The following is a 26,219-nucleotide window of genomic DNA, read 5'->3' as shown; positions in this document are numbered from 1 at the left end:
TCGGCACTTTTTTCGTAGGTAGGGTTGGGTTACCCAAACCAAATGTTTTTTTTAGGCCTTATTGTTGTACAATTAGATAATTATAATTCATCATTAATAAATTTATAACACATGCTAGTAAGTACAATAATGCTCTTAACAGTTCAATTTAAGTTAAACTTAATATTATAAGTTTAACTACATGTAAGTCTGATAAAATCATCAATTTTAAGTTTCAGTTTTCAGTAAAAAGGATCAAATTTCCACTCTAGCCCAAACGATCTGTTATCAGAGTATTTTGTTTCAAAACGTAATAAGTATGACAAATAAGTTTGAAAACTTAAAATCAATCAATCATTCTGCTGGATCAAACTTATATAATAAGTTTCATCTTTTAGATGATAGGAAAAAAAAAATGGCCAGCAGATATATGTTTTAGAAAAACTTAATTTAACATTTGATTTCTTTTTACGTTGTGACATTATCTATGCAGCCAAACTTCATTAAGTGGAATTATAATAACAAGGCCCCAATTTCTCGAAACTTCTTAAGCTTAACAGGCTTAAGTCGCTTATTTCAATTAGCCCAAAAACATAATGAAAATGGATTTTGATAAATGAAAAATGGTATATTGTGATTACAATACAGGTTATTTCTATATAATTTCTAAAAACTCTTAAAGAAATAAATATAGCGCATATTATAGAACAACAAAAATAGTAAGCTTAGCTTAATCCTTGGGACTGAAGAAGTTTCGAGAAACTGGGTTCTGATTCAACTGTATGAATATATCAATTTTAAGTAATAATTAAAAGCCTTCCGTTTTTACTTTTTCTTTGAAAACTTGTACCAAATTTATTAAAGGCTTTTAATTGACCCGAGCTCCCAGGTTTTGATGCAAATAAATCATAAATGACCTAAAACTGATCTATGCATCATGAATTAAAGTAATAATAAAGAAATAAGATGATAAAAAAACATGGGTATATGTATATTATATATATATATATATATATATATATATATATATATATATATATATATATATATTCATAATTTAAAGAACTTTATCTATTGGCCATGGGGTCAATATAAGTATTAATCCGAAGTGAAAATGAGTTAGTTTCAATGGATTCCTAAGTCTGTTTGCTTTGTTAAAACTACAACGTAATGTCAAGCATAATTTATACCTAATAATGGTTGACTTTATTTACTCTCTTATATATTAAGTTTCATTCATTGAAGAGAAATATTTATGTGTGAATTTGAATTTGAATTTGAATTTAAAGAGCCATTTTGAAAGGAAATGTAAATTAAGATTAAATTGATTATATCTTCAAAGAATCAAATGAGAAATTGATGTCTTTTTTGGCTGCTATTATGAGAATTTATTTTCTTTTGAATAAAACATATTCATGAGTTGTATGTCCACGATATTATTATATTTGTGGTTTATAAACACAGACTTATTTATTAATGGTTAAAGTTTGTTAGTCTGTAATTACTGAAATAATTGTATTGGAACATTTTTAATATATTGCTATCCTTTTTGGACAAAATATAACGTTGACCACTAATAAATCCAAATGTTCAATAGATGTCAAAAGAGACAGAAAACTTATAATGTCGGCCTATATTACCCAATATGTAGACAGACAGTGATTCATTTTCCTATCTGCTTGAATGACTCATCAGTTGCTTGGAATCGGGAATAGATCTTTCATAACCATGGCTTGATCATGAGCATAAGACTGAGACTTCTAGCTAAAGCCTGCCTAGATGTTATGATGCACACACATATTGCTCACATATTGCTTGCTGATGCACACAAAAAAAAATGATGAAGAATAAACTTCACACTCTGGAAAAGCAATGTGTATATTGACTTGAGATGCTGGGTAAAGTGGATAACTGACACTCACTCCAGGTAATGTCTGACAGTCTGCACAAAACCTAAAAGCGCCTGGGATTCTCAGGTTTTTTGCTCATGACCCATTGTTATGATAAATATATGTGTGTTCTAATAGATTTCAAAACAAAGCACTGGTATAATTCATAAAATCTATTAAGTCATTTCTTAACTTAAGTCAATTTCCTTAATCTTTCATTGCCAAACTTTAATAGAAGTTTCTCACTGATCATTTGATATAATAACTTAAAATTATCTGAAATACTTTATCAACATTGATTTTATTGAATATATATAGATATTTTTATTTTAAAAACACTTATACTTTCCTTATAATTTGACTATGAAAAATTTAAGAAATCAACTTCAGTTAAGGAATGACTTAAGATGCTTTATGAATTCATACCGGCCCTGTGAAAGTTTAGTTCATAAAACTTTTAAGTCATTTTTTAGCTCAACTATTCGAAGAATAGGTGGGTTATACTACTCGCCCCAGTGTCCGGTTAAAGTTTTAGGGCAAGCTGGGATTTTCACTTATAAGTCCAATACCCTACATTCAATTGACTTAATACTTCACGCAGTTGTTCAGGGCCATCACATGATGAGGTTAGATAACTGCATATTATTCTTTACACAGATTAAAGCCCCTGATTGACTATGGAACTTAAGGTTAAAGTTTTAGGGCAAGTTGGAATATTTATTAATAACTTCTATATCCTTTGTTCAATTGACTTAATACTTCACACAGTTGTTCATGACCATCACACAATGAGGTTACATAACTCCATATTATCCTAAATACAAGTTATGGCCCCTGATTGACTTAGGTTAAAGTTTTAGGGCAGGTTAAAGTTTTAGGGCAAGTTGGGATTTTCACTTAAAACTTCAATACCATTGATTCAATTGACTTAATACTTCACACAGATGTTCAGAGCCATCACATAATGAGGTTAGATAACTCCATATTATTTTTTATACAAATTATGGCCCCTGATTGACTATGGAACTTAGGTTAAAGTTTTAGGGCAGGTTGGGAATCCCGGATATTGTTTAATAAATTCTATACCCTTCATTCAATTGACTTAATACTTCACACAATTGTTCAGGACCATCAATGACGTTACATAACTCCATATCCTGAATACAAGTTATGGCCCCTGATTGACTTAGGTTAAAGTTTTAGGCAAGTAAAAGTCAAAGTCAAGTTGGGATTTTAATAAAAAAAAACTTCTATGCCGTTCATTAAATGCACTTAATAAAATTCAAAATTATTTACGACCGTCTTACAAGCCTAAATACAAATTGTTGCCCTTGATTTTATTTTGATTTTTTTTAATTTCCTTTGAAAGGCATATTTGTATATATTTAACCACATTTTCATAATGTAAAATCAAGTTATTTAAATGACTTGCATCATTGTTTGGGCGGGCTGGTGGGAGGGCAGCATCAAAATCACCTTATGTATCAAATAATTTTAGTTAGGTTTGACATAAAGAGACCAAACTAAGTATTATTACATTGTTATTGTATTCTAAGTAGAAGCGCATAGTCTTACAACGGCTCTTGTTAACTTTAAAGTCAATTTCCTTAATATTTTCAAAGTCAAATTAAAAGAAAAGTTATGTGTTTTTAACATTCAAATATTAAGTTGTTGTGTTTAAATGAGTACTATTGAAAATAAAGTATTTCAGATAAAATTAAATTATAATGATAATCATATGGTAAGAGAGATACATAAGGAAAATAACTTATTAACATATGAGATGCTTTTTGAATACCGAGACTCTGGTGAATGTCTTCTTTTCATTTTTTATTTGGTGAGAATAAATTGATCGAGCTCTATGATGAAAAAATCGTAATTTGATCACTTTATACAGTGTACTTTATATTTTTAATATTTCGTTTTGAACACAGAAGCATGAAAGTAGCATTAAGTAGCATTTTACATACTTACTATTGAATAGCCCTAAAGTGGCTTGTATTTACTTTTCCCACTTGTATTTAATTAGAAACTTAAGCAAACATCATCGAAGGCCATTTTAACAATGCACTGAATAATTAAAGTATGCATTCTCTTTTATTTGTGCTCAAAGAGTAGATACATTAACTGCACTTGTTTTCAATGGAAATTTGCTATGAGTGCTTTCAAGTATTGTGTTAATAAAAATACTGATCATTAAGACATATACGCTCTTTTATACAATGATGATAGACTAATCTAGGGGTGCTTTGTGCTTTTATATTAATTTTAAGCTCATGGATTCATTTTGAATTGCTTTTTCTTTACCTTAGGATCTTCAAAGTTATTCTTTAGGGAAAGAGTTGCATTTTCCTTATAGTGGTTGGACCTGACCCACCCTCACTCACCTGAGCCTACCTGCAGTTAATGTATGACAGAGTTAAATTACATTTTACCCCCACGTGCTGTTGTATGTCTAAGGAGACAAGCAACTGTCATTTTTTTACAGTAATGGGGCCTCCCATTCCGCCCACATGCTGTTGTATGCCTAGGGGACTAGAGTTTTATTTTCCTCATTATGAGTGTTGGGGCCTCCCACCCCCAAGTAACCCCCATGTGCTGTTGTATGTCTAAGTAGACAAGCAAGTTTCATTTTTTACAGTGGTTGGGCCTCCCACCCCACCCATGTGCTTTTGTATGCCTAGGGGACAAGAGTTTCATTTTCCTTATTATGGTTATTAGAATGACGAACATCGTTGTTTGGGCGGGTGGCCGGGCGGGCAGCCGGGCGGAGTCAAACTCACCTTGGAAACTGAATAATTTCAGAAAGGAATGACATATCTTGACCAAACTTGGTCTATAGGAAGAGTTTATTGATACCTTTCATGGGATTGCGTTTGGGGTCCCAAGAGTCAAGGTCAAGGTCACTGTTACTAAAAATAGAAAAACGGTTGAAACTAAATAACTTTAGTTAGGGTTGACATATCTTGACCTAACTTGGTATAAAGGAAGAGTTTATGGGATTGTGTTTGGGGTCCCTAGGATCAAGGTCAAGGTCACTTTTACTAAAAATAGAAAAACAGTTGAAACTGAATAACTTTAGACAGGGTTCACAGATCTTGACCAAACTTGGTATAAAGGAAGAGTTTATGGAGACCTTTCATGGGATTGTGTTTGGGGTCCCTAGGGTCAAGGTCACTGTTACTAAAAATACAGGCTGAAGTTCTTCTGTCAATCATTGAAGTCCTGGGTTGGTGTATTGCGGCTTTTCTTGTTTTCATTATTGTGGTTGGGCTTTCAACCATTTTTTTTTTTGCCCACCTGAGGTTATATATGCCTGTGGTGACATTTTCATATTTCACATGAATCCTGAATGAGCTGCCAAAGCAATACCGAGTTCAACTATACATAGCTCATGTTTCATTTGTACTATCTTATTCATTTAAAAAAGAGATACTTTTTTACTTAACATTATAACTTAACTTACCTTATTTGTTTCTTTATAGAAAAAGCATGAGGCCTCTTGTAAGAATGTTCAGAAGAAGAGGAAGCCATTTGACGCGTCGAAACAGCGAGCCACTGAGGACCTTAGTCTCAAACAGATTAAGCAGGCCCAGAAAAAGGTAATAAATGGTTATTCAAAACCCATGAACCTGAAACAGTTAAGTCGTCATAGACTTACAGTTTATTACGAAGATTTCCTGTTACAATCAGGGGCTACAGGTGGCAGTGTGTGTCAGACATGATGAACATTTTGAATTTTGTGAAATTATCTTACAAATTTAATATGATTTCTATTTTAGTCAAATTATTTGTTAATTAATAATTAATTATGAAATGAATTAATTCTCATTATTTCAGCCAGTGAGTATAGCAGAAAAACTGTGAGTTTGGCAAAGCGAACATGTCCTTTCTTGCTCAAACTTAGGAGTCTTTTATAGCTTGGAGATTTACCACCATAGAAAAACCGTTGCCCTAATGGAATAATTATAATTACATATTTATTGAAAGAAAGTAACTCATGACTTTATATCCTTGTAAAATCAAGTTGCACATAAATTTGGGGAATTAAAAACGACTTTGACTGACAAACTTGATAAAAAACGTAATTAGTAAATGAATTCTTTGAAGGCATTAATTTCAACATTTAAGTTCTTAAGGAAATATTGAGCATCAAGGCATGAAGGCATGTCTTTAAGTATAAGTGTTGTCTACAGTTATTTTGATATTCAACAAGCATGCACTTATTTGATTTTAAAATATTTCATAATAATAATATTGTTCTTGCATCTCTGTTGATTTGAAAATGTAAAGGGGCCGACAAGAATACTGTCAGCCAGTCTGACAAAAGAGGTTCCAGAATCACATCTGTGAATAAATACCTTCTAAGTTTTTATCTCACCAGCTTAATAGCCAGGGATGTGATTTGTCCGTGGATTCACTGAATTCCGCGGATCTTATGGCCCCCCCTCCCCCCCCCCCCCCAAAAAAATACCTGAAATTTTTTTTATTTGGTTGCTTTCAGTTGTTTAAGTTAATATTCCAGTTTGCTTCAAATTTAAAGTCAGGAGAGCCCTCAAAAGAGCTTTTAAAAAGCCATTTTTTCTTCTACAGCAGTGCGCTTTTGACCCAAAGAGCGCCCAATAAACCCATGGCCGAAAATGTTTCAGCCCTCCGACTGCCAGGTCAATCACATCCCTGATAGCTTCACTGACATATAGAGGTCCACGATCCCATTTTCATTCGGATTTCTAACTAAATAATATCCTGACTGATTTTGATCAACAACCAGATTAATTGCACTTTGAGCGTCAGGGTTAATAAATGACCCCAGAATTGTCATATTGACCAAATCACATTTTTAAAAAGTGGGTGCTCCCAGCAGGGGACAAAAAAATCATTCAATTTGCGGAATTCTTTTCTTTTGCATTATTTAGCTTACATGACATGATTAGTTTTAACACTGAATGGTTGTACATCAGACAGAAAAAATGTGAGTTAAGCAAAGCGGACATTCATTTATTTGCTCATTATAGAATTATCAGATACAATAATTGGAATTTAAGGTATTTGTCATCCTTGAAATATACATTCATCATTAAAATGATTCGGATAAAATTTGCAAGATAATTTTGTTTTACTGTCATAAAGATTCATTCTGGTAACTGAAGCACAATTTATTTAAAAAGTTTATGAGGAAATTATTCCAAGCTCTGATCCATTGATGCATGTCTTTAACACTGATATATATTTTTTCCCATGCCAATATGGCCAGTAGACCAGTCTTTCCCCTTAAGTTTGCTTTTCCCTTCTAAACCGTTTGCATTATTTTCACCTAGGCCTTTTTTTCTGGTCAATTTTATAGCTGATATTTGGTTATGTAACCTGAATGCCAAAAAGTATGTTTTTTACCCAATTGTTGAATAGAAATTCCCAATTTTTGAAAAAAAATCCCAATTGTTGAATAAAACAATTCTAAATGTTAAAATTATTTCGTAATTGTTGAATAAAAATAATTGTTGAATAAAAATTCCAAAATAGAAATTCTGAATTTTAAAAAAAATATTTCAAAAACTACTATTATTTCTTGATGATTTTATAAAACATCAGAAATAAATGGTAAAAAAAGATTTTTTGTTATGTACAACCTACATAATTAATTATTGATAAAATAATCAAACTTTCTGAATAATGTCACAAAATTTTCCAATTCCAAGGTCATTTTCTCATATTACCAGGGAAAACATATGTCACACTCAAAATTTACCTGTTCACATATTATAATCCAAACTGTTTGTCATGACATTAATTATTCACCAATTTTTCCCCCTCTACTAACATACCTGGGAAAAATGAATTTTAAAAAAGATGTGAAACTATAATTCTCAGCTGAACAATTATTCCTGTTTACTTTTGTAAAACGATTGGTGAAAAAACCTGACATGCGTTTACTGCTCAATCGAGAAGCAGAAGTTACAATCATACAAAATGGTTCTTGAAATAGTTATTATGCATGTATCATGCAACTCTCCTTTATTTGCATGTAGAATTCCAAGAGAAATTTGTTACAAATGTTATAATTCGTGGTAGGCCTTTTTGAAAGTTGAAGTGGGAAACCAGAGTTCTTTTCAGCTATGGAGGCAAACGTCTTTAAAGGCAGTATTGTTAAATTTATCGAACTTCCAAATATTGTTTGTACTTTTTTTCCATAAGAACCTTATATTCACATATCTGTATGGTTGGTAAATGTTTGTCTTATAAAAGTTATCCTGAGGTTGATCTTTTAAAATCATACGACTATCCTCAACCATCGTCCATCACCCATTGGCTTTGATACACTAAAGGAATTTTCATAAAAAAACCCATTAAATTATATTCAATAATTAAAATATTTTCCTCTTCACAGAATGTTGCCCCTCCGAAGTCGAACTGGCGATCCCAGCACCAGGAGTTTATATCTAACATCCGGGCAGCAAAGGGGGCCCAGGTTGCAATGGAGAGGGGTGACCCCCTTCCCCCTCCACCACCACCTTCCCTCAACCCTGGTAAGTGGCTTTAAAGAATCATACGGGTTATTAACATTACTATGAATGGCAGCGAAGGCCTTAGCTGGACCACCATAAAACATTTGAAGTCATTTCTAAACTTAAGTTGATTTCCTTAATCTTTCATTGTCAAACTTTAATAGAACTAACAGTGTTTTTAACGTAACAGTATGTTTATTACTTTAAGTTTATGAAAAACAAAGTATCTTTGATATTATTAAGGTATTATACCATATGACCTGAGTTAGACCCTTAATCAAGTGAAATTACTTCAGTTAGTTTAAACGTTATATTTTTTATAATGATTATAAAGAAAGTTATGATAATTTATACTAAGTCACTCTCGTTGGCATGATGATGCGCAAGACTGTGGTGTTGTTGGGGAAAGGGTAGTACCCGTAAAAAACCCACTTGTCCTGCTTGGTGACCACTAACCAAACTCACATGCACCCAGGCTGGGAATCGAAACCGGGTCTCCTTGGTGGGAAGAGAGTGCGCTAACCAGACAACCTTGACTTAACTTGCTTGTAATATGACATGTTGAAAATAGATCTAGCCTGACTGTGATTTTATAACTAATGTGTTCATATTTCAGAAACCAATCTAAGATATTAGCATAACAATTACGCGGGGTGTGTATGTTTATTTATACTTATACTCTGGCAAGGACCACTCGGCGAGTGCTCCGTGAACAGACAAAATGTAACCCTGATTAGAGCTACCCTGGTTCTTTAACGTGTCACACTGGACCCCCATTTAATGGGGAGACGATAAGTATACTTTAGTGATGTGGCGGGGAATCTAACCGGCGATCCCTGGATTGACAGTCAAGTGTGTTACCACTAGAACAGGGATAGGCCATTGCTATGTTCCTGCATTGCTCTTGTTTTATATTTAATACACTGCCTGCTTGCAGACTATGTTACGTGCCCACACTGTGCACGCCGGTTTAACGAGAAAGCAGCAGAGCGTCACATTTCGTTCTGTCAGGAGCAACAAAAACGCATAAACGTGAACAAGAAACGTGAACCCTCACAGCAGGAGAAGGCTCGAGCTGCAGCTGCCAAGGTATGTAAATAATTAATATTAACTAACTTAAAAAAAAAAAAAATCTTTTATCATTCTGTTATATAAATATTTGGTCTTGTAGCACTGAAAAATATCTTGTCTATAAACAAATACTGTAAACAAATAGTAATTCACCCTTCCATTTTACTTCAGTATCAGCCACCCAAACCGAAACTGAAGTCCCAGATGGACTCTCCTAGTGGACCTACCAGCGGTGGATACGGGGCGTCTAGGGGAGGCTACTCCTCAGGTATGAGTTATATTTCGTTTCCATATTATATTAACCTGACTTTATAAGTCCAAGAAGGACTCTCCTGGAGGACCCACATGGATGGATATGGTGGATAACTGGATACGAGTCGTCTAGGGAAGGCTTCTACTCATGTAAGGGACACATGAGTTATCTAGCGGTGTATTACGTCCCATCTGCCCTTGGCTCCTATGGTTGACCCACCGGGGGAGTATAGGCAAGTAATGGGAATATGGGGCGTCTACGGAAGGCTCCTTCTTCTATTGGCCTCATGTCTTGTTGTCTACTATATGTAGACCTAATGTCATAAATACAGGGTGAATTGGGGAGGCTTTATCTCAGGTTAGAGAGACAGGGGTCCCAGGTGGATTCTCTAGTTGGACCAAGTGTAGGTGAAATATTAATATCACTATCTTCTTTATAACTAAGGAATGGTAAGAAATAGGAATTTGAAACTTTATAGGCTTTTTCTTTGGCTGACCTTTGCCTAGCTTGTGAGAGCTTACCTTTGACCAATCAATGCTAATTTTCATTATTTATAAATCTAGCTGAAGTGAATCTGAGCTGAAGCTATAAGTAAAAAAATCCAGAAAATGTTGTATTAATTAGTTTCTTGATAACTGCAACGAACAATACACTGCATGGTCATTATCATCATACTGTACCTGCTTGTTGTGTAAATGTTATGTGTACCATGTGTATAATGCAGGTTCCCCTGCTGGTAGGGCAGGACCAGGAGCCAGTAGCAGAGCCCCACCCCCGGGAGCCTCAAAATCCGGTAGGTGCTTGATTGTGCTGTGATTTCCATACAAAATGATATAACTTTATTTGTAATGATTTTTGGTTATTCATTTTACATAATATTACTGGTAATCAATAACCAATACCCTTTTTAATGATTCTCACCTAAGAGGTGGGTTCCATCCCCACCAGGGGTACTTTCTTGTGGCCACTCAAAATGGACACCAATTCAGGGATGTGATTTGTCCGCGGATTCGCGGAATTCCGCGGATCTAATGGCCCCAGGAACCAACCCCCCCCCCCAAAAAAAAAATAAAAATAATTGGGTCAGAAGAACCCTCAAAAGCTTTTAAAATGCCGGTTTTTCTTCTACGGCAGTGTGCTTTTGACTCAAAAGTGCCCCAAGAACCCATGGCTGAAATGCTTTCAGCCCTCCAGTTGCCAGGTCAATCACGTCCCTGACCATGTACTGGTTTCTACCCAGGAAGTGGACTCGAGAGTGATTCTATAAGCTTTTGTCACAATCGAGCTAAAATAAATAAGTACAAGATAATATCGGGTCTGAGGCATCAATATTATAAGCTTCATTTACATGGTATTATACCTTAAACAGGCTAGACTCCAGATGATACAATTGCAAGAACAAATGAAAGTTGTCAAAAACTTACATAAAATTTATATCATTGTATACAATGCATTGAATCTTACTTACTGATGTATCACATTGCTTACAACACATGCATCTTCTACAGTTATGCTCATTTTTCCAATTCGAAATATACTAGGGTTGTCTACCCCTTAAAATCCCAGTCAGTTTAATAAAAATAAGATTGGTATATTTATCTGTACTCATAAATGGTATGATTTAAACTGGGAAACCATTATGCGCTATTTTAAACAGGTATACAAAGATGAGACAGCAACATGATTGGTGTGTTTATTTTTTTAACCATATAAAATGATGTTTTATGGGCTTTCAGCTAGCTCGAATTGACAATTCTAGGCTTATTTTGAGGAAATACTGTATTTGCCTATTCTTGGACCATCTGGTGTCTAGTCCCTTTAAGCTTGTTTGAGAAATCAGGGCTTGGACCAACTGAGAAATAACATGATGGGTGTTGTGCTTTTGTTTATAGGTCGAGTTTATTCAAATGCTGTTTGCATGTGCATGTTCTGTGTAGACAGAGTTTAACTTTTCAGCTGCAAATGGCAATGCCACAAGTTCAGAAACTCAGCCAAAATCTAGTTCTTGTACAGTCTTATGACAAAGGTATATTACAGGTGTTAGCGCAGTTTAGAATGATTTTGTGGAATCATTTATTTTTCCCATGTGTGCAGTTTGTAAAATTTGTTTTGCTTCAATGCCTCTTATTCTCAGAATGGCAATTACAGCTAGTCACATTTCTTGAATACATAGACTTTTTTATGAACAAATGTGTTGTGTGTCGCTCAATTTTTTAATCGTTCATTCTGGGTCGAAATGAGATACAATTTGAAACAAATAGTTTGAATGAAATATAATACAAGGTTTATTAAAATCTTAATTTGATTTCTGATACTCAGCTTTGTATCCAACTGAATATCCAGATCATACAATCTTTTTGGATACTGACTAGCTAATAACAAGGCCCCTACATGTAGTTTCAGCATTTCTTCTTAAGTTTACGATAGAACTCCACATTTTTTAATCTCAGTGGATTTGTTGAACTCTTCATTCAAATAAGTAATTCCACAAACATTATCATGGCATAATTTTGTGCCAAATTGGATTTCACTTTTTAAAAATACCTTAAATTTCTGTACAGATATTTTCTTGATCTTTTTTTTGTCTTTCTTTTCCTGTCTTTCGAAACCTGTTATATACCTTTGTCAAAAAATAACTGTCCAGTATTGATTTGTAATGATGGAAGTTATTTTATCATTAAAATGCAGTTTGCTCCCAAACTTGATTGTAAAATCAAATTCAAATCCACTTTGGCACAGTAGTTAAGGGTGTATAGAAAATTCATTGTGGCTGGCAGTGTTGGATAATCGAGAAATTTTATAATCGATATGGACACTCATAATCGACCATTGTATCGGAAATTGTCAACAGTGTACTTCATACCAAATATTGGTATGAAAGTAACATTTATATTTTTTCAACAACCTAAATGTCTTATGTATTTCAAAATTACCTAAACATATTAAATGACAAAAAATCAAAATTTGAATTAATTTCTGTACATTCACAGCACCAATTTTTATATGTGATGACTCTACAAATGATTTGATATGCCTGTTTTTGTTTCTAATTTTAAAATTGCTTATTCTTGAACTTAATTTATTAATAATGGTCGATGTTTGGTCCCCATCAATGATTATTCAATTACATTTGATCATCGCACCATCATTAGTGGCTGGTATCAAATTCATCCCAATTTCTTCACAGGTTTTGGAGCAAATGTATTAAGTCATTATACTATGTAACAATTAATCTGCACAAGTATTGGTTCACATTATAGCTCTTACTTGATGATAGCTAAGTGTAGATGTTTGTTGTTTAGGTTTGTCTAGTGTCCAAAGTACTAACAAATACTTGTACCTGTACTTGTAACTCTTTGTTTCTGTAACTGAAGAATGTGTAATAATCTCTGTACTGACTTATCATTCATTGCATATTGTTTTTTATCTTGTCTCTTTTTTGGAAAAGACATTGTGGTATTCACAGTGATTTGATGGGAATGAATTCCTGCTTTGGTGTCATTTGACCTGTACAACATTTAGTGACATTTAACCTAAGATATTTAGGAATTATTAGAGTTTCTGACATTGTTAAACTGCAGTAATTCATAGTTATTTTATGCTAGATAGTTGGTAGGAGTGACCCCTTTGATAAATCTGAAGAAAAAATAAATATTTTAGGTTAAATGTCATTAAATTCTGTATAGGTCAAATGACACCAAAGCAGGAGCACTCCCATCAAACCACTAAAGTGGTATTGTCATAACCTTGGTTTTTGGCCTTGTCGTTGTTGCAAAAACTTCAACCTTGGTCATAATTGCTCCAGATGTTTTAATGACACTTGGTACACAAACTTTAATAATTGTCGAGTTATGTCCCTTGTACAACTGGCGATGGTGTTCTCTAGTCTCAGCGTCACTCTTATTTATGTTGCTTCATAAACACTTCATACCAAAAATAATACTACGCATAATATTATGTTATAAGTCAAGGTCCATCTCTCTGGATAAACTTTTTCTTTCCGAGTGCAGTTTGGTTGAAAGTTATAATGGTAAAGAGCATTATTGTTGCTGTTGAAAGCATAAACAATTTTTTTGCTTTTTATTGCTTTTTTGCTTATAAAACAGAGATACAGAAACTTTGTAATAATCATAAAAGGATATACCTATTACATGCTAAATGGGCATGTATATGTTTCTCTCACTCTAAATTTCAGCTTGTCCATTTTACAAGTAGTAAAGTTGAGGTTGCTTTTTTGTGATCTTTTTTTTCAGTGTAAAAGTATTGTGTTGACTTCTATCAGTGTGTATCAGCTTTCCACTTTATATCAAATATCGGCTGGACATTTTTTTCTCCGTATATTTCAGATGTAGGTCGGAGTCCTGCGGGTTCGACCGGACGGGGAGGGGCTGCTGCACCCAGGGGACGGGCCCCACAGCAGGGCTATGCGGTATGTATGTGGGTTAGGGGCTTACAAATTGGAACTTCTGTTAATGTAAGTGAAGAAAAAATACAGAGGCTTTGAGTTTTAGGACTTCCTTTAAAAGCTGTTACAAAAGTTTGCTTAAGCAAAGTTAAGGAGAGTTAAGTCTCTCTAAATCTCCCTGGATGCTGCCACAACTATGGCCATAAAACCTCATAGCAGCAATGTAACAGAGAAATTGAACTGTATCTCATACAGCTGCAATGAAACATAGCAATACAGCTGCATTGAAACACAGCAATACCACTGTGTCTTATACAGCTGCATTTAAACACAGCAATACCACTGTGTCTTATACAGCTGCATTTAAACACAGCAATACCATTGTGTTTTATACAGCTGCATTGAAACACAGCAATACCACTGTGTTTTATACAGCTGCATTGAAACACAGCAATACCACTGTGTTTTATACAGCTGCATTTAAACACAGCAATACCACTGTGTCTTATACAATAAATATTGTTCAGATATTATTTGTCTATTATATTCATTCTTTTGTCTTTGAAAGTACTTCTGTGTTTTGTTTCACTGTTTATTATACATAATGAGGTGACATATTGTATGTAGATCAGCTCCAAATAATAGCTTTTAGAGCATGGACTTATGTTGTTTTTTCATTTCTCGGTATAACCATTTTCAGTGGAATAAATATAAGCTTTTTTAATCTGTATCAAGCATGTTGTTTTTAAAATCCTAGATGGGTGAAGAAAACGTTAGGTAACATATAAAATAATCGGTGTGGTTTGAGACTTATTGTGTGTTGTAAGTAAATATACATGTACAAGTTCTAATGGGATTAATTGCTTTATAACACGAGCTTATATGTTTAATTCAAGCAGTTACACTTGAATGTTTATTTTCACTTCGATAGCGAAATCCTCAGCACTGGATACCAGCTTGGACTCATGATAATGAAAGGTTTTAAGTCTGACTTTAATTTACTCTAAAATCTGTGGCCCGACTTAAGAATTAAATATGGCTTTTCTGAGCATTGATGGTGAAAATAGCTGTTTTATATTTCAACAGCATTGTTTTGTAAGAACAATGCATTATTAAAGGTGTTGATATTTCATTTTTTAAGTTAGATTGTCTGTCAGTCTGTTTATTGATATACCCATTGAGGTCTGTTTGAGGATGATTTTTTTCTTGCCAAAAGCTGGGTAAAAGGGCTTGGACCCCTTTTTGAAATTGTTTCTAGGGTCATCTGTATTCCCTATTTATTTATTTTTTAAATATCCCAGCAAAAACAACTTGTGTACAACAGGTTGAATGTAAAAGCTTTTAATTCTGATTTCAGAAATAATCTGAACTTTTGACAAAAACCCCTGCTTCATTCTAATCTTGAAAACATTTTTATTACTCAAACTCATGTTAGTTGGACACAGAAATCTTTATATAGACAATGGACTAATTGTTAAAACAATTGTTAAAGCTAACAATATTGTTAACTGGGTAGTTTTTAACTTTCAAATCTTTGATACTCTAAGGAGTTTTATGGACGCACATGTGATTGTGGTGACTTTTCACAAATACTGAAACAACTGATTCCGCTATGCTATTACTCTTCGAAATAAGACTTAAGAAATAATAAGTCCAAATTCTAATACACTATAGTGTTTGGCATCATTTATTTTCAACAAGCTCTACTATTAAAATCAAGAATTTGAGCAAGCCCAGATAGCATTTTACAAGCTTGGCTTGCCGGCTGGTGCTAGTTTTGATCACTGCTTGCTTCCTTTTCGTGAATAATTGTCAGCAATTTATAAAATATTTCACCTTTAAAGTTAAAACGATTCTGTTAACAACGTTGTTCATTTTAACAAAGTTCTGAACAATCAGCACATGTGACTTTATGGCTATGGTTTATGAAACTGTTTCGTTAATGATCATCTTACATAATATATTCATGGCATACCACTTAACAGGCCAGCAAGTATTCTGAACCTTCAAAGAAGAGCCCCTCACCAAGGGTCTCTGGCCCTTCTGTGGGCCCCTCAAGCATATCACTGCAAGCAAGGGGCAGGGCAGCCCCTACCAGGTAGTCATGTGACCTTGACCCTTTGACCTTTGTAACCCTTTATATTGGTTGCATGATTGGAAAATACGGGTGGTTTAAGGGAATAACATTGTAACAGCACGTGGAATAATTGTTAGTTAATAATTCATAATGTATTGGTATAATTATCTATCAGTACGGTGTTTGCATGGAAAGTTAGTATAAATAACCTAGCTTGAAAAATGCTAATACAAAGAGTTAATCAGTACATATCTCATATTTTGCATGTAAGGTTGGGGCTATTTTTATTTTAAGAATGGTTCATTACAATATTACTACTCATACCAGCATTTTTAAACCACATCCTAATATGTATATCAGCACATATACCACAAACATAAAAAAATGACCAAACTAAATGACCACATGTTAATTGCTTTATTTATATTATTGGCGGACAGAAGCCTAAAGCTTAATTAATATTTCGGTTCAGCCAGTGCTTGTGGTAGTGACATTAAAATAAATAAGTGAAATAAAATACTAATTGCATGTTTGTGATGGAAGGGCTACTGATGGTATCATCACATAATATTGAATCAATGGGCCCAATTTCCCAAAATGTCTTAAGCATAACAGGCTAATGAATCATATTTAATCATGATTATTCTATGACGCTCTAAACTCTTCAAAAAAAATAATTACATAATTGTCCCTAAAATAAAAATAGTGAGCTTTGCTTGGTACTGTTTTAAGGGACTTAAGATATTATAAGAAATTGGGACTGTCGAGGTAACAAAATAATGATTTATTATTGATTTTGGTAATAATATGTAATTCCAGTGGTTCTATTGCTTTTAAGGGGGATGGATAGATTATAATACCATTGCTGTTTGGGATAACAGCCTAATATGGTCTGATCAGAATAAATTGAGCTCATCTATCAACCTTAAAAGTTTATGCTGTTATGACAGTAGTTTCCTGACCTTAAAGTATAGCCCATACCGGGTAATGTGGATTCCATTGTCATCAACAAATGTTTCATTATCAAAGTCCTCAAAATTATAAGTTAATTTCATTATACAAATTATACATTAATGTCAATAATAGAAATAGTAAAATATGGTGATATTATATTTTATGAATGTTTTTTTTTTATTAATATAAAAAGGCGCTTTTCTGATTGCTATGTGTATATTCGGTTGGTTGGTTAATATTGACTGTTTTTGTTGTCGCTGTTGTCGTACATGTTACATTAAACGCATTAAACTCACCAGTGATTATCTGTTAATACTTGCTTGCTAACAATATCTATTTGAATGTATCTTTTGCTTTTAGCATGATGATTACCGGTAGTATTTCATGTTGTTTAAAACTACTTTTGCATGTTGTCTGTTCTTTGATTACAACTTCAAACAAATATTCTGCATAAATGATTTTCTGCTGAAAAATGTTTGTGTTATTTTTGTTATGTTTTAACAGTGAGTTTTTTTTGTGTTTTTAGCTCTACTGGCCAAAGGCCAGAAGAGCTTATGCGATGGTAATGTGTACGTAGTATGTGCATCCGTGCGGCCGTGCGTTCGTGCGTCTGTAAACAATTGCTTGTGAACACGATACAGTCTTCAGTTTTGATTGTATCTCGATGAAACTTGTACAGTATCTAGATATCCATTAGAGCTCGGTTCCTTTCGAAAACCAGCTAGATCCGCCCATAAATGCCTAGCTTATGGGCCATGAAATCTTTAAAGAAATGCTTTCTATTTTTAGCCAGGTCTGCATGAGCGAATTCTATTTTTAGCCAAGTTTACATGTACATGTAAATTCAAGTCTAGAGTTAAGGGAGACAATTTGCAAGTCTAGGATTTTGAGAGACAATTTGCTTTTTGCTTCTGCAGTTGATTTTGTGAATTACTCTGCCTTGTTCTTGTTGAAAGCCCAAAGGCCATTTTTTAGCTTTAAGTTCTGTAGTTTGCGCATTCAGCTTAACAAAATTGGTTGTGAATGTTTAAGTTATGCACCTGGTGTCATTACTGGCCACACCCAGGGTTCACAGGTTTGGTAAACATAAATCTGGAAAGGTTTGAAAATCTTTTGTGTGTTTGTGCATCCATCTCAGCACAATTGATTGTGAATGTTTGTTCAAATTGATCAATGTTGTCCTAGGATGCCCTTGACTTTGACCTTTTGACCAACTTTTTTTAACTTTTAAAACTACAGAAATTTTTACTATGAGTACAGTTTTGAAAGCATTTTTTTTTTGTCAGATGACTTTTACTTGGCACATATTTAAATAGTTCATGCAACTAATCTGCTTACAATACTTTCTGGGCTCAGATGTTGAACGTGCTACATTTTCAGGTAACCCAAACACAAAACATAAAGTATATGTCTGTTACCTTTTACCCATACATACATGCTCTGGATTGATATGACCACAAAAGCCATGCCAGTAGAGCATAGGCCCTTTTGGGCCTCTTGTTTTTCGTTAGTTCTAGTAATGCATTTTTAGCTGGTCTGTTTTGGGGTGAAGTACAGTTTCGGTATTGTCACTGTCGCTGTGCAGAAACATTTGCCTTGACCATAGCTCAAAAAAGTTCAAAATTTTCAAATTAATTTTATTACATGTCTAATTTTCAGAAAGAATACGCACTTATGCAGCATAACAGTAGTACATAACTCTGGCTGTAATAAAAGAGTTGTGCAACTTTTTCAAATAAAAATCAGTACTAGTGTTGCCATTCTCTATGCATTGACTTGTTGTGGTGGTTTACTTCTTTATTCTTTAACATTAATAATCAACAGACTATTTGAAGTATAGGTCACATATATACCTGCTATTATAGTCTTAGTGTGAAAAATTAATAATTTTATAGCTCTTAGTATTTTTCAATTTTGCAAGATGTATGCCTGCAATATTGTACTGCACATGTATGTAATGATAAAAAAAGAATGATATTATATGTATTATTAACGCAAACATCAACATTTTGCCTATCCATTTGCAGGGACGATATGCAAGATAATCGCCCAGTTCCACGCGTCACACGAGCTGTGCCCAGACACACAAACACACAGATGGACACGAGCAATGGTCACCATAGCAACGCAATAAAAACTCGCCCCGTGACTGGGGCCGCTAAGTTTTGTCATGAGTGTGGGTCGCGTTACCCCACACCTCAGGTTAAATTCTGTATGGAATGTGGACTCAAAAGATTAGAAGTTCCCATTAGATAAAAATTATTATTGGAAAAATCAAACGCTCAGTTTATTAAATATATTTTAGGGTATTTACATGTGCCATTTGTTTGTTCAATTTATGTTAATATTTTTTTTAAACATTCCTAAAGAACTGATTTAAAATGGTATAACAACGCTGACCAGAAATATGAATCTCATTGCCTTTTAGTTTGTTATTGGAGTTTCTTAGGTTATCCATTTTATTAGTGTTCAAAACTATTTTTGTCTATTCAAGAATTAGCTATGGCAGTGTTAAATCAATCTCATAGATATGTGTTTAATTGTGTTCAATGTTTTTTTTGCTCAGTGCCAGAGAATGTATAAGTATAATGCCTTATTACTTTAATTTATAAAAAGTTGTCAAAAAAAGTAGTAGGATAAGTTAACCGTTGCTATGGTGATGTCTGGGTAGCGATAGCAGTTCTTATTCGTTGTTATGTAGAAATGTTGTTTATTTATTTATTTTTTATTTCAATTTTAATTACTGTCTCTGTGTTAAAAAGGATTTCACAGCTAAGATGTATTTAGCATTTCAGAATCTAGTACTTTACAATACGGTTGTATTTGTTTTTGGTTAAGGGTTACATGTGACCCAACACAAGTTTAAACCAAAAAATGTTCATGCAAGATTGTTTTGGCTGTTGTTTAATTGTAGAGAGCTGTATTCATTATGCATCTTGGTGGTCACTTTCAATTGTGAAAAAATGCTCTTATTTATAAATAGATTTTAAAGAAAACTATCATTGACTTTTTACCAAGTATATGAAAATGAGGAAGAAAAAGATCCAATTATTTAGGCATATGAATAAATTTAATGAAAAATAGTTGTTTAAAGTTCAGTTTTTTTCACTAGGTTGACGATTTTTACTTCTTTTAAAAGCTTTATGAATACATCTCCATATATTCTATTTAATTACTACATTCAAATAAATGTAACATATCATTTTCCCATTTGAAATGTTGAATACATTTTAGCTGTGTCATATAAGAAATGATATTCTATTTACAAAATGGGTGCACTTTTGCTGTAGTCAGATATTTATTTTATTTCAATGCTTTTTTGTAACTGCATTCCACCATTACATTATTGTTCAGATCAATGGAGATTTTAGTAATTTGCAAAATAAATGCTACTAGAAAATTAAACTATTGTAATAAAGCTTGTGACCAGCTTTGAATATGTATAATATATCATTGTTCTGCTTTTTAAAAGCTGCTGTCTCACAGTTTGGCAGTTTTGACTTTTATTTCATTTTTATCTCAGAATCATCTGATTCTGGCATCAATACCTTCAATTCAGTCCTCTTATATAGCTCACTAAAGAACAGATTTCAGTTGTTTGGAAAACTGCCTAAAAATTAATTTTTGTTAAGTGTTGGTAACGCTTTTAGCCATATAACATATAAAAAGTTCTAACATAAATATGAAAAACTGTGATCTGATCGTTTGTCAGCAGTCTTATGCCACTGGTTTCCAGACATTAAAGCAAACATTGGCTCATTTGAACACAAAAATAAAAAGAGTTGTCAAAACGTTCAATCTGTGAGAGTGCAGCTTAAAAGTCAGTGAGGTATTTGTCATAGTTAGCTTCATGCATGAACTGATATGTTGGCTGTAATTGGCTTCTCCTAATTTCTATACATATGTCCTATTTATTTGTGTATCAGGCATGGTTGTATTATTGGAATTAGGGTGCATAAGTTAATTACTTGTTGTGACATTACACAATATAAACTGCTGTGATGGGAAAGGGGCTTTGTTTTTATTTCTGTATATATGTGTGTTGGCTATTTATATATATATATATATATATATATATATATATATAAATATATATATCTGCATTTCATTTCATTTTATATTATTTCATTAGTATTAAGGCACTATGAAGAGGAGACGTCAATTTCTATTAAGTAAAATTAAAATCTCTCCATCCTTATAATATACATTGTTGATATAGTTAGGGGTTTTAATGTTCAGGAATAATATTGAAATGAGGATTGAGAGCTTATAACTTTTATAAAGTTGTAAAAGTTACCGGTAATTGTTCTTTTTTTATTCAGATTTTTGCATCAAAAACAGTAGAAAGTACTTTTAAATTAATATAAGAGACTTTGGAAACTTTCAAATTAGGGGTCTAACCCCTGTGCATTCTTTTGAGCATAAATCCCTTATGTTCAAACAATTATCAGCTGTATGAGCGCCTGTTTATTAAGTTAAATGGAGAAAATGTGTCAGAAATACAGAAGACATTTACGAATATCAATGTAAATGAATTTTTGGAAATGCAATTACAGTTGAAACCCGTTGGCCATATTGAGCCAAGCAGCAATGTTTACATGGATTAAAAAAAGTGGTCCTTTACATCCAGTTCTAGCTAACAGGGATATCAAGCTAACTGATTTCGACCGTATAATCAATTGCCTAATACTATCATACTAGAAGTTGCCATCCTGTTTGGAAAAAGCTTCATGTTTTAATGTCTCAATCATAATCATTTTTGTTATAGGTAAACTGTCTTATACACAAGTTCTTTTATGTTATGCTATGAAGGTTGTATGATGTATTTCTATTGTTTTTTTATTTCTACTAACCTTACGGTCCAATTTTGATGTGTTCAGTCCATAACATGGAGTTGTTTCCCCTGTCCTTTAAATTGTCTTTTTGGAGTAACACAGTACTAACTTCAAGATGATTTGATACCTACTAATTGATTGACATCTTGTTTAAGATTGTAACTAACTTATTCCTTAAAGGAACTTGGTCACAGATTTGATATACAAATGTAAGGAAGAATTTTTTTAATCATTGTTGAAGTTGGGTTATTTTTTTGCATTTTTATGAATCACACCATACAGAAACTGGGTGACACTCATTTGACCAGAATTTTGTAAATCCAAGCCTAGAATCATTTAAATTCCTAAAGTATTTCAAACGCTTTTCAGCACATTAGATGTAGATAGAGTAACTTTACACCCCAAAGGAGTGCTTATCAAAATCACACTGTCCATCCAGTTTTCTTTGTCCAGGCTGTAACTTGGTCATGCAGGGAGGAATTTTAGAATTACTTGGCACTTAGGTACAAAAAGTTGAAGTGTTTTGTGCTAGACCCACGACCCTCCCTCAAGGTCACAATTGTCTTTTGATGATGTCTTATTAATGACACAAGCATCTTATTCACATTGCAGTGAATTCTTACTACAGTGATTTTTAATGTCTGTCACCCACTTCAACATGAGCCCCTTTGAAGAAACTGAGTTAAAAATATTGTCATAAGTTAAAAGTATGTCTTTAAAGTTTGGACCAACAGATAATACTTGTTTGAACAGATTGTATTGAAAAAGTGTGCCAGTTTTCTACGTCGCTTTTAGGCTGCTAGACTTACTATTCTCCATTGTTGTAGAAATAAGCTAATGTCAATTGCTTATATCTGTTTTTCGTAGCAATTTTGTATTTCATATGCAAATTGTCATAGAAGACTTTGTTTCCGTCCATTGCTGTTTGTTTTTTTTGCAAATATTTATGCATTTTTGTAACAGCATACCACTGTATAGATATCAGTGTATTTAAAGGTATTGAAAGAAATGAGTTTTGACATGTTGAAAAAACATTTGGCATGATAATTTGTTCTACTCATAAAAAAAACTTAGAAATATTTATATACAATTCTAAGTAAGAATAATTTAATCTTCTGTGTTCATATGGAAGCATCCTCTGTGATTAATAAAGAAGCTTTTACCATATTTTTAAATTGTTTGTTGTATGTGCCTTTGCTTAAGTGTTGGCAGAATAATATGTGTAAGAAATCTCTGGAAATGAATGATTAAATCATTGCATATAATGCCCAGGGGCTGTATTACAAAAAAGAATCTTAGTGAGAAATTTCTACTTAATGAAAAAAACGTGAAGTTCAATTTAAAGTGCTGTAAACTAACACAAGATTTTAATCTAAAAATATGCAAGAAAAAAGATAAAAAATAAAATAAAATTAAGGCATATGAATAAATCTGTAAGAAAATAGAGGGTATTTGAAATATATTTTGTTAAAAATTTGAAAAAAAAATCTTAATTTAAATAATATTATTTATTTATTTTATTTAATAATTATATAGCTTTATAAATACTACCCCAAAAATGAATTGGTAATCTCGAACAATCATCAAAATGTCCTGATTTTAAAATTAATTTGATAGACTGTTTTTGTTGATATAAAGGAGTAGGCATGTAGGTACAATTCTTTGTAGTAATATAATGGAATATGCCTGGGAAAGATTTGTTATGTTTTGTGCGATTAAATATACTAGCGGAGAAAGGATGACTACTTTCTGAAAATTGTCACAAGCTCTGAGGTAGTACCTCCCTGTATTAGCTACAATAATGGGCGTTCAGGGATTATTTTGACATTTGTTACATATCCCAGGAATGCTGTCTGGAGTCTGCCATAGTCATTAAATCGCCAAAAGACTCGTTGAGGGTCATTTAGGTGGACTACTCTCAGTATAACAGTTACAGTTATGTCTCAAATAGTTCAGCTTAACATCATGTAATCATCAAAAAGATTAAAGTTATTTCAGAAAAAAATCGTTTTAGGCAGTTTCTTTTTTCCGCTAGTATCATTAAGAATTAACCGAATATGTACAGATATGCTTGTTTGATTTATTCAATGAGATGCATTCAAAAAAGAAACTTCCTAGTAATCATAACGTTTTCTCATTATCAAGTATAAGGCTTTTAGAATGCTTTAATTGATCAACCGAATTCCATTTTGACTGAAAAAATCGTATTTTCTGTACTATTAATTGCTCATAAATATTTGTAAGAAAGCTTAAGATGATTTTTTCTCAAAAAATCCATTTACGATCATTTCTAGCAGTAGCTATCAACCATGCCTAAATGCATACTTCATTTTGAGTAAAACAATGAATTATTGATATGTTCTGCACATAGCACGTACCCACATGTTTCTTATCATGATGAGAATGCTATACTGAATCAACTACATAAAGGATCATAATAACATAATTCAGTAATGTACTCCATCATCGATATGTAGACATACTGGGCATTTTTTTCTGTCGTTCCTACACATAGCAACATAGCAATGTTTCATGTAATGTTTATTTCATGTTTGGCAATAAAGTACTCAGTGCTTTGTGTGTGTCTTGTTTTTACTTTCCAGAGAGTATATATGCTCTGGAAGAAAGCTTATAAGAAGTCACTGCTGTTCTGAGCAGAATTTCGCATCGGCACATTTGTCAAAAATTTGGGTCAGTCGGAACCCCTCGTCCATTTTCCATGAATACAGCCTTACATCAGTAGAAGTAGCTCGTGAAATTGATAATGATAGATTAATTATTTGTACTGTTTTGTCGTGTAATTTGTATTTCTAAATTAAAATGTATTCCCAGTGCATAAATAATTTAGATTCCTAAGAGCAAAATCCTCCAGTTTAACTGCTGAATTGAAATTAAAACGCGATCTACATGGAGCGTAGTTAAATTTCTGACGTTGTAAACCGTCCATGTTCATCCGCGGTTGAGTTTAATGGCAAATGGTCGAGGTGTTGACAGTTCCGATTGACTTTGGATATACTCGCGGAAAAAATGAAACTGCCTAAAATTATTAAATTTGTCTTCAATTACGTCAATCTTTTCGATGATCACTTTATGTTTTCTTCAAACATTTTAGACGTAAAGCTAACTATGGTACTGAGGCGAACTACCTTTAAGACTGTGACTATTTTCAGAATTATAAAGTCACCTTTTAAAAATGCAATTCAGAACTAGTATATATACATTTATGCGCACAGTTTTTGCTTTCGTTATTATAAATTCCATTGGTACATAAGTGACTTCTAGTTTTAAAGTTGATTGGTCAAAACTCAACTCAAAAATCATTAATTGTTCGAACCCCCGCATGAAACTGACACTTAAAAAGTCCAGCTCAGCTACCCAATCGGAACACCTCGGCTAGTATATATCTCGAAGCTAGCCGGAGATGACCGAGTTGTTACGATTGTCTATCTCGAAGCTTTCCCGAGATGGCCGAGTTGTTACGATTGTCTATCTCGAAGCTTGCCCGAGATGGCCGAGTTGTTACGATTGTCTATCTCGAAGCTTGCCCGAGATGGCCGAGTTGTTACGATTGTCTATCTCGAAGCTTGCCCGAGATGGCTGAGTTGTTACGATTGTCTATCTCGAAGCTTGCCCGAGATGGCCGAGTTGTTACGATTGCTAAGCTACCATGACCTTTCGGACACTCGTCCGCGACTTGTGTCCGTACCTAACGTTTCTAGCTGTTCATCTCTTATAGACGACATCGGCTACGTTTATCAGGTGAGTATGCTTTTTACGAAGGTTTAACTGATTGGAAGATAGTTGATTACTTACAATCTATTTACTAGAGATTGGTCAAGAAAAAGAAATGACATAAAAGAACCTTTTGTGTTTTTCTTGTGTGTACGTTTTTATTTACTTTATTATGGGTTTATTTATTTAATTGATTAATGAATCGGTAAATGGCCTGGGTAAACCTTATAGACCTAGTATGATTAATTATGCACATGAACTATGAAAAACAAAAAAATGCAGAATTTCTGTTACCTGCATATATAAGATGGATACAACAACACTCATACTGTTGTATATATAGACCCCTTTGACATTAATGAATAATGCAGAATCCAATATGACTTTTAAAGTCACGTTAAATACGAAAAATATTTTTATAAATATGCAGAAATTCTGTTACATGCATATAATGCATACAATAACCCTCGTATTATATATATATATATATATATATATATATAGAGAGAGAGAGAGAGAGA

General features: G+C 33.2%; 1 protein-coding gene across 2 annotated transcripts in view; it reads left to right on the top strand.

Moving 5' to 3' along the window:
- LOC128205621 (zinc finger C2HC domain-containing protein 1A-like) overlaps window positions 1-24,544 on the top strand; it is a 30,544-nt gene extending 6,000 nt beyond the window's left edge. Inside the window, exons 3-10 of one of the 2 annotated variants that reach the window (XM_052907381.1) lie at window positions 5,354-5,470; window positions 8,254-8,392; window positions 9,309-9,460; window positions 9,614-9,710; window positions 10,420-10,488; window positions 14,042-14,124; window positions 16,086-16,198; window positions 19,159-24,544. In XM_052907381.1, the coding sequence (XP_052763341.1) occupies window positions 5,354-5,470; window positions 8,254-8,392; window positions 9,309-9,460; window positions 9,614-9,710; window positions 10,420-10,488; window positions 14,042-14,124; window positions 16,086-16,198; window positions 19,159-19,387 (999 nt within the window). In that variant the 3' untranslated portion in view covers window positions 19,388-24,544. Of the gene's footprint in view, window positions 1-5,353; window positions 5,471-8,253; window positions 8,393-9,308; window positions 9,461-9,613; window positions 9,711-10,419; window positions 10,489-14,041; window positions 14,125-14,857; window positions 14,878-16,085; window positions 16,199-19,158 lie in introns of both variants that reach the window. The other variant, XM_052907382.1, reaches the window with a different exon arrangement.
- The last annotated feature ends 1,675 nt before the right edge of the window (window positions 24,545-26,219 follow it).

This window comes from Mya arenaria, chromosome 10 (genome assembly GCF_026914265.1).
Source record: "Mya arenaria isolate MELC-2E11 chromosome 10, ASM2691426v1".
Lineage (NCBI taxonomy): Eukaryota > Metazoa > Mollusca > Bivalvia > Myida > Myidae > Mya > Mya arenaria.
This window is presented reverse-complemented; position numbering and strand designations above follow the sequence as displayed.